Below are 18,297 nucleotides of genomic sequence, written 5' to 3'. Positions count from 1 at the left end.
AATTGATTGCTCGGTGGGATCAGGATCGGCTCTCTCACTAGAGTCTATCAGTGCAGCATTCTCATTAGGGGGTTCTAATGTGACCGCATCCTCCAAGTTTGTTACCGCATTTTCTGAGATTGGTACCTCGACATCTTCTATAATTTGTACCTCAACGTCTTCTTGCATCGGTGCCTCAATATCCCTTGGTGTCTCAGCTTCTTCTCTTGAGGGTGTTGGGTATTCAACTGGAAATTCTTCGATTACCGGAGCAGTATAGACCGGTACTTGCTTTTGGTTGCATATTGCCTCCAGCCGCTCTATTTCCTGACGTATTTCCAGTTTGCCCTTTTCAAGCTTTTCCAATACTCGCGGTGCTACGGTAGACACCGATCCCCCTTCGGCATATTCTTCCTTAATCTTTCTGATGCGCCTTCTTAGTTTCCGAAGATGGCTTCTCGGTATCAGGAGGCAAGTTCGGCATTGTACCTCCTGAATTGTGTTGGATTTTGTGAGGCTGAAGACCATGTCCTCTACTTCCTCCAGTCTTGCGATGCAACCCTGTTGCGGGAGGTCCGGTAGGAGATCTTTATACTTTGTATTGAACCGATACTCATGCCACTCCAGATATAAGTCTATGACGTCCTCGTCTCGCTTGTTTATGCCCTGAAAGATATTCTGGGCAAGTCTTTCGGCCTCGGCCTCATCGGCCTCTTCCCTGTTGAAGCCTTCATCATGGGCTCCTGTATCAACCCCGTCCTCACCCTCGGTGGTTTCAGGATTAGCGCTATGTTCGGCATCGTTCGGACTTCGAGCCGAATGATCGTCATCGTGGACCGTTTCATCTTCGGTCCTTTCCGGGTCGGTTTCCTCAGGGTCCCACTCCTCATCCTCTGTTTGTTGTGGTGGGTCTGCGAAAGTTATCTTTTCTTTCCTCTTTCCTCCGGTCTTTGCTTTTGCCGGGGCATCTTTCTGTGCGGCTTTCTTCTTTCGGCCACCTGTGGAATTGGAGGCCGACTGCGTTCTTGGAAGGAATTGCCTCGATCGAATGATGCAGCGTTTTATTAGCCCAACACCGGGACCGACGTTGAGGTTCAAGTGTAGGAAGATCTTACCGAGTTGCACGGCATATCCCCACGACCGGGCTGAATCCGGTCTTACCATGTCCATGAGGTTGCCGAACACTGATCTTGCCCAGTTGACCTCCTTTCCTTCCAACAGACGAAATATCATTTTGATTTTATCTCTGGTGAGGTTGCTGAAGTTTCCTCCCCTTGCCAGTATCGCCCTGGCGAAAACGTCACATGCCGGGATATATTCCGGCTTCAGCGTATTCTTACTTCCGGATGTCGTGATTGGCTTATTGGTTGCCGATAAGAGGTGGCAAGCCGTCTCAAAAGTATCATCGTCTATTGCTGCCGTTGCGTCCTCGCCGGTAGTTGGGAGACGCAAACTCTCGGCCACCACTGCTTCGGTGATCTCGATTTGGGAACCGCAAACCGTTGCGATAATCCTGTCGTAGGAGATGATTGCGGTTTTGAAGAACTCTTCGACCGCCTCTCTGTAAATTACGTGAGGACCGTCCAGAAAATATCCCAGACCGGTTTTGATCAGCAGGTCAATGACTTCCTTTGCTTCGGTTGTCCCATTCTGCCGAATCTCCTCGAAGTCTATCTTTCGTATCATTCTATCGATTTTCTCCATGTACCCTTTCGTATCGGTCTCTTGAATAAAATTTCGTTTGAGTTTGTTAGGATCTAGGTCGCCGCTGGTGGACCGGGGGTTAGACCGGTTAGCGGTTCTCACTCGTAGGATGGTGGTTAATCCGGTTAGAGATTAACACCGGGGTTTCAATACTACACAACCTGTCACAAACCCTTGAACTAAGTTCAAGCGCGGAAGAGGTTTGCTTTCAGGTTGAAGCGGTATGCTTGTGTGATAGGCACGGTCAGTTTAGGATGATGGAGATTTGGAGATGGTGGGTCGGTTTCGGTAATCTGGATGTTCGGTATGGTTGGTATAGAATCGGTTTGGAGCGGTATGGTTAAGTTAGTTGGTTATGTAATGAAGCCAGCAGAAAGTAAATAACACAACAGATTTTATGGATGTTCGGAGATAAAACTCCTACGTCACCCCTTCCTCTCGAAACCGCGAGAAGGATATTCACTAAGGAATACAAATACAAGCCGATCGAGACTTATTCTCTGCTCGATAACACTTCTTACAATTTACACCGAAATTGTAGAACACACTTTAACTTTCAACACTTAGGCTTTCTAGAATATCACACTGTTATTGTAGTAAATGCTCTTAGCTCTTGTTATCCCAATATGTGTCCCGCATTTACTCTTCTGCAACTGCCTCCTTTTATAGGTGAAATATGCCAACGGTCATATTTCAAAGCCTTGAATCTGATTGGCTGATCAGAGATGCAGTGATTCAGTGTTTCAGACCTGCGGTCGTCTCAGACCTGCCGGTCTGTTCTTCCGGTTTGCAAGACAGACCTGCTGGGTTTGTCTTTTACTCAATGTAGGCACTGTCTGTTTGGACAGTTGTCTGTACTTTGAAGATTTCCTTTCTGGCTTATCCCGAAGTAGAAGGATCCGGTAGTACTGTCTTCTGCAGCCTACAGGCTTTCCTCAGACTTGCATGGATATGGAAGTATTCAGTCTGCTCCTTTGGTATCATTCTCAACAGATACCCAAAGTGTCTTCTTGTACTAGTCGGCCGCCTGACTTGGCCGAATGTCTTTGGTAGTGAAGTAACCGGACTTCTTCCGGTTATTCTTATCTTGTGGATGATCGGCTGTTTGATGGATCCGGTTTTGAGCTTTGGCTGATCCTTCCTTTGTGCGGTTATGTGCCGAATATTCTTGATCGGTTTGGTAGCTTGACCGGTTCGGTTTCTTCAGTTGGTTCTCTTGTTCATCCGGTCCGGTTCCTTGTTCCTGCATAGGAAGTTTGTTTAAGTTAGGTTTATTCGAACCGGTCAAAATTTATCTAACAATTACTTTAATGAATTAAAAAATGAGAAATGATTAGGTGAGGGAATGACGTGGCATAATCTTATTCGCTGAAAAAATCAAATAATTTCTCTCTTTCCTTTTACTTTTACATTTTCTAACCGTGATGCTACGTCATTCTCTCACCAAATTCCCTCACTTTATCACTCTTCTTAAAAAAATATTGTATGAATTAGATGATTTGAATGGTGGGACCACAATTGTACTTGGTTGGAAAATAAAGGTATAAATTAAGAGGTATAATTTATTTGTGATGTGGTTGCTAATGTGGCACATATTTGTACCTATTTATGAGTAGATGGGAATACTCTAAATATTATTATTTGGCCGGCGAATAAATTAATGTTATCAACAAAACCACTTAAGTCATCATCTTCTCTCTAAGTTAGCTAGTTAGGTTACAGAAAAACAAAAATGGCGGAACCACACAAAATACGATTTGGAATCCTTGGATGCGCAAATATAGCCCGTAAGGTATCACGCGCCATCTTACTTTCCAATAACTCAACCATCGCCGCCGTCGGCAGTCGCTCGCTCGAGAAAGCTACAACATTCGCAGCCGAAAACGGCTTCCCAAAATCAACAAAGCTTTACGGAAGTTACGAGGCAGTTATCGACGACGATGACGTTGACGCCGTATATATCCCCCTTCCTACAAGCCTTCACTTGAAATGGGCCACAATATCTGCAAATCGGAAAAAGCATGTGTTAATAGAGAAACCGGTGGCTCTTAACACGGCGGAGCTTGACAAGATTCTCGAAGCCTGCGAATCGAATGGCGTACAGTATATGGATTCCACGATGTGGATGCATCATCCGAGAACGATGAAGATGAACGAATTTCTCTCCGATCTAGATCGATTCGGTGAAATCAAATCGGTACTTACTTAATCCTCTTTTAGTCTACCAGTTATAAACCCTAACATATAGCAATTGTTCTTGATTCCGTCAGATTCACAGTGTATTCACTTACAAAGGCGATTCCGAATTTCTAAAGAACGACATCCGAGTTCAACCAGACCTTGATTCTCTCGGTGTACTTGGAGATGCTGGTTGGTATTGTATTCGCGCGATCCTCTGGTCTATGAACTACGATCTCCCGAAGAAGGTAACCGCTATTCCAGATCCGGAATTCAACGAAGCAGGCGTTCTGTTATCTTGTTCTGCTTCGTTGACTTGGGGAGATGGGAGATCAGCTACATTCTATTGCTCTTTTCTTGCTAATCATGCGATGGATATTAGGGTTTTAGGAAGTAAAGGAGATTTACGTGTTCATGATTTTGTAATACCGTTTGAGGAGAAAGGAGCGTCGTTTTATACAGTTTCTGGTTCGAATTGGTCCAATTTGTCTCTGGGATGGGAACCGATGCCGAGTGAGTGCATTGTGGAGACGGATCTTCCTCAAGAAGCTTTAATGGCGAGGGAATTCTCTAAGCTGGTTTCTGATATCAAATTTGAGGGTTCGAAGCCGGAGATGAAGTGGGTGAACATTAGTAGGAAAACGCAGCTTGTGATTGATGCGGTGAAGACGTCGTTGGAGAGCGGTTTCGCGGCTATTGAATTGTAAGTTTAGTTTTTTTGAAAAATAATACAATGTCTAAATTATAATTATATAAATAATATGTCATAAACTAATAATGTTTTGCTAAACTTTTAATTATTGTGAAAATAAAGATTGATATTAAATGGTTTGTATAAGGAGAATTCAAATCATTACTTTTTATAAACTAGTAAGATTCTGCCCGCCTTCACATAGTCTAAGATTCTGCCTCCTTCATCTAAAAAAACCAAGTATTCATGTCATTCATGATTTTCTTTTATAAGCAATAAATTCCAATTTGAGTTACATTATAAAAAAAATAAAATAATGTAAGATAATATATACACAATCAAAATAAGTAATGGATCATTGTATAAACAATTTTCAAAAATAAAACTTTTAATGGAAAAGATTCAATGGGTTAAATATTCTTCGATCGAAAAAATTCTTTTTAAAATTATTCTTAGACGAGTGTTTAGTGAATAATGAATTTCCTGTTTAACCAAAGAAAAAGTAGGACAATGAATTACATTTTTTTTTTCAAAGTTTTATATATATTCCTTTATTTTTTTAATTTTTTAAATTACTGGTTATAAAATGAATAAAAGAAGAGAGAAATTCCCTCACCAATCTCTTAAAAACTAACCCTACAACCATAATTAACAAGGAAATATGCTAAATGCAATAATTATATAGTAAAAGAATAATAATGCTTACAAGAAAGCATAAACAATAATAAATAAGGCATTTGAAAATAAAAACATAACAAACCATAAAGAGGGTCATTCATATATATATATATATATATATATATATATATATAAGTTTCAAACCCGATTTGACAATTGAACAAGTTCAAGTTGCAGTCTATTTTGCAAATCAATTAGACGAATTATGTTGTATCGCACAACGAGCTAGACTCTTCAAAACATAATGTTTAACATGTACTATAATTTGTATACGAACGTAAATGAGTATTGAAAATTAAAGAGTAGGGAGTTGAGACAATGTAATCAATTATGACCCAAAGAGGCGTTATGAACTGACAATAGTAAGGCAATGTGGTCGGTAAAACCCAAGAATTCAATAGTTGAATATCAAGCTCTCTACCCCTAGTGATTGACATGGATAAAAAAAAACTCAAAACTGTCTATCATAATTCAAACTTTTTTTACCCACAAGGTTTTGCTCATAACTTATATTTGTAAAAACGGTAACTAATTGTTGTTAATTCATTAAACTACTACAAATAAGAAGACTAAAAAGTACATTCTATCACAATTCATTCACATAACCAGACATTCCTTTGTCCTTCCATCCATGCCAGTGGGTGCCAGTGGGTAAGGCAGATAATTATTCGGATTAATCCAAAAATCCGATCTGAATTCAAAGTATTATTTCGGATTGGATTGAGTTAAGATTTAATTGAATTCGAATTTAATTAAATACAGATTTAATTATGATTATTCAAATAAGATATATTTTTTATTTATTTAACTCCAGTATAAAAAATTGAATGACTATTAATGTTTTGAGATTTATAATATATATATATATATATATATAATATATATATATATATTAAACATATATTAACAAAATAAAAATGAAATAAATAAACTTATTAAATAATTAGATTAAAAAAATTAAATTGGATTATCTAAACTATACTAAATACAATGCATATTAATAATGAATATTACACATTTATTTACGAATTAGATTTAATTTAATATGAATTGAGAATTGTAAAACATATTGGATTTATTCGTTTGATCACTCCTACTAACATGATATCCTTCTAACGCTAACGATGTATGTGGTTTTCACATAAATGGGAACATGTCTCCCGAGGGCGGTCCTTCCCCTTTCTCTATAAAGTTCATAGGCCCAAATGAGCCCGAGGTCCATCTTGATTCTTGAACCTCTCCCTTGTAAGTTTGGAAGTCTAAACAAAAAGATTATCGAAAGCGCTAAATTAAATAAAATATCATCGCATCATCGAACGTTTTTTCAACCAAATGACTCGGTAGAAAATACTATTAGACTTCGTGTAAAATCACGTTCATGGAAATGTAATATCCTAGCGCGGTAGATCTGAGACGGAAGTCAAGGAAAATATAATATCTTGTAGTTCATATAGTAACAACTTTTCAGGAAAGAAGTGTGAAGTAATAAAAGTTGTTCTTAATATAAAAATATGAGAAAAAAAGTCAAGAAAAAAATATAATATCTTGTGATTCATGTAGTAACAACTTTTCAGGAAAGAAGTGTGAAGTGATAAAAGTGGTTCTTAATATAAAAACATTAGAACTGAGGTCAAGAAAAAAAATGTAATATCTTGTGATTCATGTAGTAACAATTTTTCAGGAAAGAAGTGTGAAGCGACAAAAATATTCTTAATATAAAAACATGAGAACGGAAGTCAAAGAAAAAAATGTAATACGTATCTTGTGATTCATGTAACAACTTTTCAGGAAAGAATTGTGAAGTGTCAAAAGTGACTCTTAATATAAAAATAATAGTGATTTCTAATATAGAAATGATAACTTATTTGATTCTCACTCAAAACACCTTAAATGAAAATAAAAGTCGCGATTGTTTAAAAAAAAAGTTTGTCTAAAAAAAGTGTAGCACCCATAATAAAAAAAAATGATAATTCAATCAATTAACTAAATTTCATTAAGCAAATCCATGAAAAAATGTGATTGACTTGGAAAACTAAACCAAGGCACAATATTGTCAATCTTCAAACCACTTTCATATGAATCAATGTTAAAATTGTTGATACCAAGTGATTAATTCAAACACTTATCAATTCTATTAATTTCTTACATGTAATATACCTAATGTATATTAATTCAGGATTTCTTACATGTAATATACCTTTTAATTTCTTACATGTATATTAGTTGAAGAAGTTGACAAATCAAACATTTTTTCTTTTTTATTAATTCAGTTAATCGAATAGATTCAAGACAAGTTGTTCAAAGAAACACCAATGAAAAACAAATAAAAAATAAAGACGCGTTCAACGAGATGAACACATGAACTCGTGTTACGTTTTCACCCACAACTTTTGACAATGTACGTGGTTTGATTGTATAGGACGGTCGGATTATATAGCCAAATAGGTGGGCGGTGGAGGAAATTGTTAGTTTTGATTGAAGAAGATGGTGATGATATTGATAATCTCAAGATGCATTCAATTTCAAAAAGGTTAATATTATTTGACTTTATAATTTATGAGCACACATATTTATGTAATTGTAAGTGTGAAAAGTCTATGTTTTTTACAACACACATGGGAGGGGTGAGTTTGCCGATAGAGGTTTTTCTTGATCAATGCAACTGTAGCATGTGGGTTGGTGGAGTTCTTAGCTAAATTAACTTAAAAACAACCAAACTAATCTATGTTTTCTAATAGAATTATAAGTGGACACTATGATTTAGGGTATTTAACACGTTAAAATCGCGTCACACATTATTAAATATTGAAATTCTAGTACAAATTCTAACATCTTTAAAACAAATAACTGAAATAATTTTATTTTATGTGATTGGTTGATAATTGTCAATTCTATCACATTTTTTTAGTAGTTAGTTTTCAAACTTTTTTGAAACCACAAATTCATTGATCTGAAATGTGTAATTCTCACATATATGAAGTCTAATATTTTATATTTGTAATGAAAAATACTAATATTACTTTTGAGATTTAAAAATAATATATATTTCTTAAATAATTTATTGCATGACATATCATAATCATAGTTGTATTCATAATATGAGTGTTAAATGATATATTTAACTACTACATTAATAAAATTATGAAAAACATTTTCATGATACTTTTATCGACCTTACAAATAAATATATATAGTTTTATTATCATGCATGGTTGCTTTCTTATTTTCCAACCATAAAAGATTCATCTTTAAAAAAATGATTTCCATATACTGTCTTATGTGTGTAGATTCTGATGATAAATCCTCTTATCATAATCATTTATATAACATGTTGTTTTAACATTATTTATGCATTAAATCTGTCTCATAAATAAATATATTATATTAAAAAAAAAAAAAGGATGGATCCTAGATAATTTGGGATTTATAAATGAGCCCCTGTGATAATTTGCTTTGGTTGATATCATCATCATACTTAAATCCCCAAAGATCAAAATCAAGTCTCCTCATAAAAAGAATATAATATTTAATTAATAATAATAAAAAGGAATATTATTCATGAGGTATAATATATTCGACAGAAACAAAGCTAATTTTCTGTCTTTTATATATATATATATATATATATATATATATATATATATATATATATATATATATATATAATTAATTAATTAATACTACTCAAATAATAATGTACGGTACAATCGAATTGATGCAAACAATGTGTCATAGAAAATGACTTAACACAACCCTATAAATTATTTCTAATATATACTACAATAATTGAAAGCGATTTTCATTTTTATTAATTTAAAATATTTACATTCTGACGTATGTAATAGTTTTTTAGTTTTTCCCCTTAAATTAGTGCAAAGAAGTTAATTAATTTATATAGTTATATAATCAATTATGCAAACTATATAAGGTTTATTTATTTATTTATTTATTTTTTTTTGTTTATTTTTCTAGAGATGAATTTGTAAAGTTGAATTAATAATGAAATCTCGGGTGGCATCTAGTGCATGGTCGATCAACACTAGGACACTTTTTTCATTATAGAATACGAGTTTGTCTTATAATTAGTGTTTATTGAAGTACTCATATTATAAAATGAAAAAGAAAAGAAAACCTTAATCAAAATTCAAAACAAAGTACATGGATCAAAAAATTCTAAATTAAATCAAATATTTTAACAATATTCAACATTTAAACTATTTTTGTTCTTCTTAATTTACTACTGTTATTAAATTAAAATTAAATTAAGATAAGTTGCTATATAATTTGCCAATATATATATATATATATGATATCAAATTTTATTATCCGAAAAAATAAGGTTATTCCAAGCTGTAATAACTCTATCTCACTTAAACTTTAAGGTGTTTTAAGTGATATAATTAAATTTAATATATTTTTTTTCTTAAATAAAACTCATAAACTACCTATTATTTAAAAAATATATGTGTATAATAAAGTTAATCAAGAGATCAAGCATGTGCAACAAAGAAAAGAGTTTATAATTTTTATGTTCAAACTTAAGTTGAAGTGTATTGTGCAAGACAAGTCAAGCCAATAATGGGTATTTTGAGGGAATCAATCAAAACCCTAAAGAAGTTTCCACACGAAGCTGTCATAATAACTAGTTTGTGATAAATTATTTATTATATTATAGATAAATAATTATAATAATTCAAATAAAATAGTATAAGAAAGAGTAAATATCTTAAATGTAATGTATTACATAGAGAGCTAGCTAGTTTGATCTTAAATTAATTTTTAAGTATTTCTTATAAAAAAATATTATTACACATCAGTATAGTCTACCATAAAATCATTTTATTTATCAATAAAAATATTAAATTGTTTTAATTTTATTTAAATTAAAATTTTAAATATAATTTTTTTTAATAATTTATTTTAAACAAATTTGTTTGTTTTTTTATGAAAAAGAATAAAAGTAATGATATATAAATCCTCTTCTAAACGAAGTTAGTATAAGGGTACTATATATATATATATCATTACTCAACGAATAAATACATCCTCTTTTTTTTCACATGCATGACGAACCGGTTGATAAATTCCTGAATTAAATTAATAATTTAATTTCAGCATTACAAATATATATATTTTAATAAATAAATCATTCATTACGCAAGCCTAATATATCATGGATGTCTTATGTCTATTTAAACTCTCTTTACCTCCTTAATTGTCACATCATCTCTTATAAGTTATAAATCTCTCTCTCTCTAGAATCTATCATGGATTTTACCTTGAATTCCGAAGACAGTAACTTATGGATGTTTTTACTCCCAGCCATTATCAAAACACCATATTTTAACCACCATTTATTTTTACTCTTCATCCTTCTCACACTTTTTACTCTCCTTCTTCTAATTTGGGCCCTTCCTCGCGGCGGTTTAGCCTGGAAAAACGGCCGCAATCAAATGGGCCAAGTCCAAATTCCCGGGCCCAAAGGTCTACCAATATTCGGCAGCTTATTCAGCTTAAGCCACGGCTTACCCCATCGAACACTAGCTTCCATGGCTTTCAGCCGTGGAACAAGAACAATCCAGCTAATGGCTCTAAGCCTCGGCTCAACTCCAGCTGTTGTAGCATCCGAACCACAGATTGCCCGTGAAATCCTAACTTCACCCCATTTCGCCAACCGTCCGATTAAATCATCGGCTCGTCAGCTCATGTTTAGCCGGGCCATTGGGTTTGCTCCTAATGGACCATACTGGAGACAACTAAGGAGAATAGCGTCAACCCATTTGTTTTCACAGAAGCGCATTTTAGCACATGAGCATGGGCGTATGCTAGATTGTGCAGATATGGTGAAAGGGATAAATGAAGAACAGGGGAGTAATGGATTTGTGGAATTGAGAAAACATATTCAGATTGCTTCGTTAAATAGCATGATGGGTATTGTTTTTGGGAAGAAGTATGAGAGAGGGAGTGAAGAAATTAAGGAATTGAATGAGATTGTTAGAGAAGGATTTGAACTTTTGGGGGGGTTTAATTGGTCTGATCATCTTCAATGGGTTGAGAATTTGTATGATCCGATTAGGGTTCATCAACGTTGCTCGGCACTGGTTATTCGTGTGAGAAGTCTCATTGTTAAGATTATTGAAGAACATGTTAGGTTTATTAATGGCGGCCACCATGATAATAAGTTATCAGATTTGTCTGAAAAAAGCTTTGTTCATGTGTTGCTCTGTTTGGAAGGTGAAGAGAAGCTTGAGGAAGAAGATATGGTGGCTGTTTTATGGGTATATCACTCTCTCCCTTTTAAAGTTTTATTAAATATATATTGGTCTTTTAATTAACAATTTTGTTTTTATCATATTTCAAAAAATTTAAAATTTAAAAAAATCTGTGTTTCATATTTTATATAAAAATTGGGAATGAAATGTTTTACTATGTTAAAACCGACAACTTCTTAATAAATTAAAGATTAAATGTTCAAATTTCACTTAAAATTAATTGTAGTGAAAGTAATGACTAAAGTCATAATATAATATAATATAATATATATATATATATATATATATATATATATATATATATATATATATATTAGAAATGATTAGGCGAGGGAATTTGGTGAGGGAATGACATGGCATAATCTTATTCGCTGAAAAAATCAAATAATTTCTCTCTTATCTCTCTTTCCTCTCACTTTAATGAAGGTGTTGCCACGTCATTCCCTCACCAAATTCCCTCTCTCTATCACTCCTCTATATATTATATATTTTAAAATGTCAATTTTTATTAAAAAAACAACATACTAATTTTAAATGTCAATAAAATCATAAATTGTGACAATTAAAAAATACATTTTTTATTTTGCTCTAATTTTTTTTTGAATTACCTATTTTGTTTTGCCAAATATATATATATATATATATATATATATATATATATATATTTTGTCACATTATATTTTTATGTTATAAATAGAACTTTGAATAACATTTTGTATATTATTAAATTTAATGATATATATTAAATTTCAATATTAGGTAATCTAAATAAATATTTGAAAGAGATACTTGATTTAAAATATATATATATATATATATATATATATATATATATATATATAATTTTCTTTAAATCTTTGTTTCAGCTCGTTAAATTTGTTGTGTTTGTTTATCGGTGAGTATTTTAACTTATGTTTACATTGTTTATCAAATGATTAGTCTTTGGTGTGTTTAGTGACGCTTAGAGAATTTATATATATATATATATATATATATATATATATATATATATATATATATATATATATATATATATATATATATATATTTTTTTTTTTTTTTTTTGTTAGATAAACAACTCTTAATTATAATATTTTGTATAAACATTTTCAAAATTTATTTACTTTTTTTCAAATTTAAGTATTTTTAAATAAGAGTATAAGACCATAATAATGGTTGATTAGTCCTAAAAAAAGCATGTCTAACACCAAAACAATAATAATAATTTATTATCAAATTGAATAAAGTTCCATTTATGTATGAACGTACAGCTAGATATAAATGATTTCTGGGAAACATCAAACAAATATATAAATGTCATTTTCAAACTATATTTATATAAATTTATTTCGCAAATGTGCAGGAAATGATATTTCGTGGGACAGACACAACGGCTTTATTAACTGAATGGGTTATGGCCGAATTGGTTTTAAACCGAACCGTTCAATCAAAGCTTAAAACCGAGATCCAATCGCAACCCATTAATGGAATTGACCTATCCAAGTTACCATATTTGCAAGCCGTTGTGAAAGAGACTCTTCGGGTTCACCCGCCCGGCCCGCTCCTTTCCTGGTCCAGACTATCCATATCTGATGTTTGCGTCAGCAACGGTATGGTCATTCCAGCTGGCACAACGGCTATGGTTAATATGTGGGCCATATGTCACGACCCAACCATATGGTCCGACCCATTCGTTTTTAAACCGGAGCGGTTTCTTCCGGAGGCGGGTGGTGCCCATGTAGATGTGAGGGGGAGCGACATGAGACTTGCCCCGTTTGGGGCAGGGCGTCGTGTCTGCCCCGGGAAGAACCTTGGGCTTGCTACGGTTAGCCTATGGGTCGCGGAGTTGGTGAGAAATTTCGAATGGGGAGAAGAGAAAACCCGACCCGTAGACCTAAGTGAAGTGCTTAAGTTGTCTTGTGAGATGGAAAATCCTCTTTGTGCCGTGGCTGTTGCTACAAAGTGATGACCCAGGACTTCACTTTGACCCGCCTCCTAGGTTTTATGCATAACTGATTTAACTGTTTTATTTTAATTTTATCGCTGAACTAAACTAGTCTTTGTATTGTATAAATATGTTTGTTAATTATATAAATAAATATTTGTTTTCATATTTTATGTTGGCTAATAATATTTCCTTTTTTTCTTCATTTTTGGAGAGACTACCTAGAAACTAAATTGCGATCCCTGGAGAGTTATATATTTGTTTTCAATGTATTTATCAAGATATATGAATGAATCTTAATTCATATTTATAATCCATACTATTATAAAAACAATTCAAATTAATTCGAAACTATGGTGTCACGAAAATAATTAGCATTTCATTAAGAAAATGGATTGTACGTTGAAGTCTAGTTGACGGAGTGATATTTGTGCCTTATTCATATTTTATTGATTTTTTCAACTATTAAGAAGTTATGTTACGATTCTCGTTACTTGTACTAAATTTTTGTTATATATCCTTTATAAAAACGTAGACATTTTATATGTAAATATTAAATATGACATACACAAGACAATAAAATATCATTGCTTTATTTTTTCTATATATGATTTTGATCATATTATTGTTGGAGTTAGTACTACCTAGCTAACAAGGGGGCATGTCGCGAGGAGGCGGCAACATTTTCTCCTCGGGACGCTTTCCATCTTTTACGATTAATACAGTATTCATTCCCCAAGTTAAGTGTCGCTCCAAATGACAATGTATAAACCAAACTCCTATACATTAAAACAAATGAAGTTAGTTTAATTTTGTATTTAAAACCTAATTACTAGCTAGTTAATTAATTTCAATAATAAATAGTACCTGGATTATTAGCTTTAAATCTGATTGCAATCCATCCGTTAATTGGGACACATACAGTATTTCTTAGAGGTGGATCAACAAGGTTGTATTTCATTGGATCCTTATTCTTGTCGAAATTCCCAAGCCCCCCTCCAACTGCATAGAAGTTATAACCATGTATATGCATAGGATGATCCAAACCACCCAACAAACTGGTCCCTTGGAAAACCATCTCCACGTTCTCGTTATACTCCAACAGCTTCACCTTAGTCGCCCTCGTTGGAGTCAATAACGAAACCGGCAAGTCCTCCGCAGTGTAATTGAATTCGAGCGGAGGAAAGTTTGGGAACCGTGTATCGAACACGCCCTTAAGTCGGTTGTAATAGGCTTGTAGTATGTCAATCCGTGTTGGGATCACGAAGCTTACGTTGTTGATGCTGGCAGCTAGTCTTGTCCCGTTTGGGCCCTGACATGTAATGTTTTTTGATTCGCCGGATGTATGATTACAAGGGCGGGTGTTGATTGAGACGGTTGAGATGATTTTGGTGGTGATGTTTAGTGGGACACTGATGGGATATCTATTGTTGGCGAGACTACGGAGGCTGAAAGAGAAATTAACTGCAGATGATACGTCGTTGTATGCTGGAAGATACGGCATGGTAGGTCTCGACCAGTTGAACCTCCAACAATCTATGTATCTTTTCAATTAAAATGTTGTTTTTAAGTGAGAATATGTCGTGAAACATCGAGTTATAATATAATATATGTTTTATACTCTTATATAACATATTTAAAACTATCTAAAACTAAAAAATAACTTACTCCAAAATTAAAGAAATATTAATAACATTTATCATTAGCGACATAAAATGAAAATATGTAGGTAAAAGTCACATCAGCTACATGACATTTTTCACATCCTCTATTCAGTATAAATAAGTATGTGAATATTCTTGTTTTTGCATTTTTTTTTTTATTTCGTTACAACAATGTTGTAACATTTTATTGGTTTATGTTTCTTTTAATAAGAATTGAAAACAAAATATTATATGGAGAAATATTTACTTTAAGAGGGCGGTTGTGGTTGTATTATCGAAAGATATGTTCCCAGATGTGTAGCTTCTAGCAGCCATATAATATCGGCCACAAGGAGGTTGATCGGCATGTAACAACACGTCAAGTGTTTGACCTGGGGAGATGGTGATATGTGGCCTTGTCATGGGTTTGGTGTAGCTACCGTCAACTGCAACCACAGTTAAATCATGATTGGCTACGGAAAAGAATAGGACGTTGTTCATGGCCGCGTTTATAAACCGTAGGAGATATGTGTGCCCTTGTTGAACCCATAACTTGTAGGCACCTTCATGCAGATCATATATGCATGTAAAAAGGTGAAGATCAAGTTATAAATATAATTTTTTTTATATGTATGTTTTTGCAATAAATTATTGTAAGATTAATTAAGCTGACCTAGATTAGAGCAAGGATAGAGGAAACCAGGTTGACCATTAATGGTGAATGCATCAGAAACATTTGGGTCTGCCCCGGTTATAACTGATTCCTCTAATACCTCCAGCACATTCTTCTTCCACCATTCTCCTATTATTTATTTCCAAAGAAAAATACATTTAAAAAGAAGTCAATTAGCGACGGTAAACCACAAAGCAATTTAATCGCGGCGTTTAATGACCTGAAACAATCCTTCGTTACAGTTATTAGCGACGGTAAATCGCAGACCAATTTAATGTCAACTTAATGACATAAAATAATCCACCGTTAAAGGTTTTTAGCGACGTTAAGCTACAGAGCAATTTAATAGCGACGCTTAATGATAGAAAAAATCCGTTGTTAGAACTTAGTAGAGACGATATTCATTGCTTATTATACCTAATATGATGGGAACCTCATGGTGTGGTCTTGGGAAGGGGTAAGAAGAACCGAGCTTAGGGTAGACTATGATGGCACCATGAACAGTTGCTCGAGACCAATCACTATGGGCATGCCACCATAGGGTACCCTCTTGGTCGGCTGCAATTAAAATCTTCTGTTTGAAACTCCCACCCGGTTTAATCGGACATTGTGTGATATATTCGGGGCCATCAGACCAAGGATACCTTTCTTGTTTCGCTCCGTGCCTAATTACATACATATATTTTATTAATTAAGCAATTAAAATTTCGATAAGTAAGTAATTAGTTACATATATTACCAGTGAAGAGTAACATTGTAAGGAGAATAGTTATGAAGGTGAACTAAAACTGTGGTTCCCCTATAAGCATAAATAGTTGGACCAGGAAACTGTCCATTGATTGTTAGTATCTTCTTTGCTACACATAGTCTACTGTGCCAAGCTTCTCTTACCTTAATTATATCAATCAATATATGATTAAAAGTTTAGAAACTAATTGAATTTGGATCTTAGATTTAAAAAAGAGAAGAAAAAAAACTCACAACAAATCTATAATAAGGCAAGGGTAATGGGATATGTGTGAAGGTTCCATTGCATAAACAAGTAAGCCCAAGAACAAAGATGATGATCAGAGCAGCCTTAGTTTCATCAGCACCAGACACCATTGATTGATCTCTCTAGCTCGGCAATGAAAAAGTTTGTGTAATTTAGAATGGAGGGATCCGGATCTCAAGAGTATTTATAAGCTCTCGTTTCTTTACCATTTTTATTTTATTTTATGTATCTCAACTAATCTTCGAAAGGGCTTGCTATAACATAACAGTTTACTCAATCAAACACGAAATCTCAGTATAACAAGTCTCGTATTAAAGTATTTTTTATAATTGTTTGTTAAAATGTTGAATTATAAAACTAAATCATAAACTCGTGGCGTGTTGAATAGTAATTAGTTAATTCCATTAGACTTTGCAGATTTGGCTTCTTAATTGCTCTTTAGATTACAAACTAACTTTGTTTACCTATGTAGTTCGAAAACTGGAAAATACTACTAGTTTTAATTACTTCTACTACTGTTGAGTTAAAAAAAAAATATATATATATATAGTTGAAATTAAAGATAGTCATAAATACTTTAGTTGAAAAAGAGGGAAATCCCAAAAATGAAAGAAATAATTAATTGATTATGGATGGTAAAATCCCTCTTTGGCCAAAGAAGTCAATTGCTTGTTTACCAAGTTTTTTCTCATAACAATCTTGTGAAATAAATTGTATTTGTTATTGGGACTTATAAGTTCAACAATGAAAACTAAATTCATACTTGATTTTTTAGAAACAAATTAATATATTTAGTTTGGTATAAAAATATGGTTGATTTAATATTACTGTTTATTTGTCAAATAAATAAGTGAAATGTTGAATACTTATCCAACTGGAAAAACAATCCAACCAAATGATGGTAAACAAGAAGCTAAAGTTTTCATACAAATGTTTTTAACATCCATAACTACAATAAAGGTACCAAACATCGCATTAATATTGAGGCAAAACAATAACAAAAAAGTGTGCTAGTTCAGGGTGTTGCAAAAATCATTTGACCACTTGGTTCTCGGAAGAAGAAAAAGAGTCCTCGTGAAGACGATATGGTTTCATGAATCCTTTTAACATTTCTACAAATTCGTCGCGTTCTGCATCCTCATATTGTTTTCATCTGATCTTGGCTTTAACTAACTTAGGCAAATTTATCATCTTTTCGCAGAAAGACCCATATAATCATTACTCTCAATTTATGAATATGATCATCATGTTTCAGTTTTTTAATAATCCTATAATTGAATCACCATTGCTCATACTATCAACCATTTATCCCAACTTTTAGATGTTTTATTTTATTGCTGTCCCCTACATGCCCCACTTGTGGAGGATCAGGACGATCATTTTCTTTCTTCAAACTACTCACTCATCTTTATTAAATTAGTGACCAGATAAGTAAATAATGATCACTTCAAGAAAATAACCAAACATTTCTTCTATATGATTTTATCTTCGAACCGACCATCTCCTCACAGAAATCATATCAATAGCATTTGGATTTGGA

At 33.3% G+C, this 18,297-nt stretch overlaps 3 protein-coding genes across 3 annotated transcripts; 2 read left to right on the top strand and 1 right to left on the bottom strand.

Annotated features, from left to right (window-relative positions):
• Window positions 1–3,336: 3,336 nt before the first annotated feature.
• Window positions 3,337–4,693, top strand: LOC124946149 (uncharacterized oxidoreductase At4g09670-like). The gene is made up of 2 exons (XM_047486718.1): window positions 3,337–3,880; window positions 3,954–4,693. The coding sequence occupies exons 1-2, from the start codon at window positions 3,416–3,418 to the stop codon at window positions 4,566–4,568; spliced, it is 1,080 nt and encodes a 359-aa protein (XP_047342674.1). The 5' UTR covers window positions 3,337–3,415; the 3' UTR covers window positions 4,569–4,693.
• Window positions 4,694–10,497: 5,804 nt separating this feature from the next.
• Window positions 10,498–13,468, top strand: LOC124944405 (cytochrome P450 78A7). The gene is made up of 2 exons (XM_047484653.1): window positions 10,498–11,508; window positions 12,866–13,468. The coding sequence occupies exons 1-2, from the start codon at window positions 10,498–10,500 to the stop codon at window positions 13,466–13,468; spliced, it is 1,614 nt and encodes a 537-aa protein (XP_047340609.1).
• Window positions 13,469–14,094: 626 nt separating this feature from the next.
• On the bottom strand, window positions 14,095–16,867 carry LOC124910044 (laccase-15-like). The gene is made up of 7 exons (XM_047450668.1): window positions 16,745–16,867; window positions 16,503–16,654; window positions 16,181–16,428; window positions 15,764–15,892; window positions 15,359–15,653; window positions 14,315–14,991; window positions 14,095–14,226 (listed from the first exon to the last, which is right to left on the bottom strand). The coding sequence occupies exons 1-7, from the start codon at window positions 16,865–16,867 to the stop codon at window positions 14,096–14,098; spliced, it is 1,755 nt and encodes a 584-aa protein (XP_047306624.1). The 3' UTR covers window position 14,095.
• Between the last annotated feature and the right edge of the window lie 1,430 nt (window positions 16,868–18,297).

The sequence above is a fragment of the Impatiens glandulifera genome, chromosome 7 (genome assembly GCF_907164915.1).
Source record: "Impatiens glandulifera chromosome 7, dImpGla2.1, whole genome shotgun sequence".
Classification (NCBI taxonomy): domain Eukaryota; kingdom Viridiplantae; phylum Streptophyta; class Magnoliopsida; order Ericales; family Balsaminaceae; genus Impatiens; species Impatiens glandulifera.
Note: the sequence above shows the minus strand (reverse complement) of the source record. Positions and strands in the feature narration are given on the sequence as shown.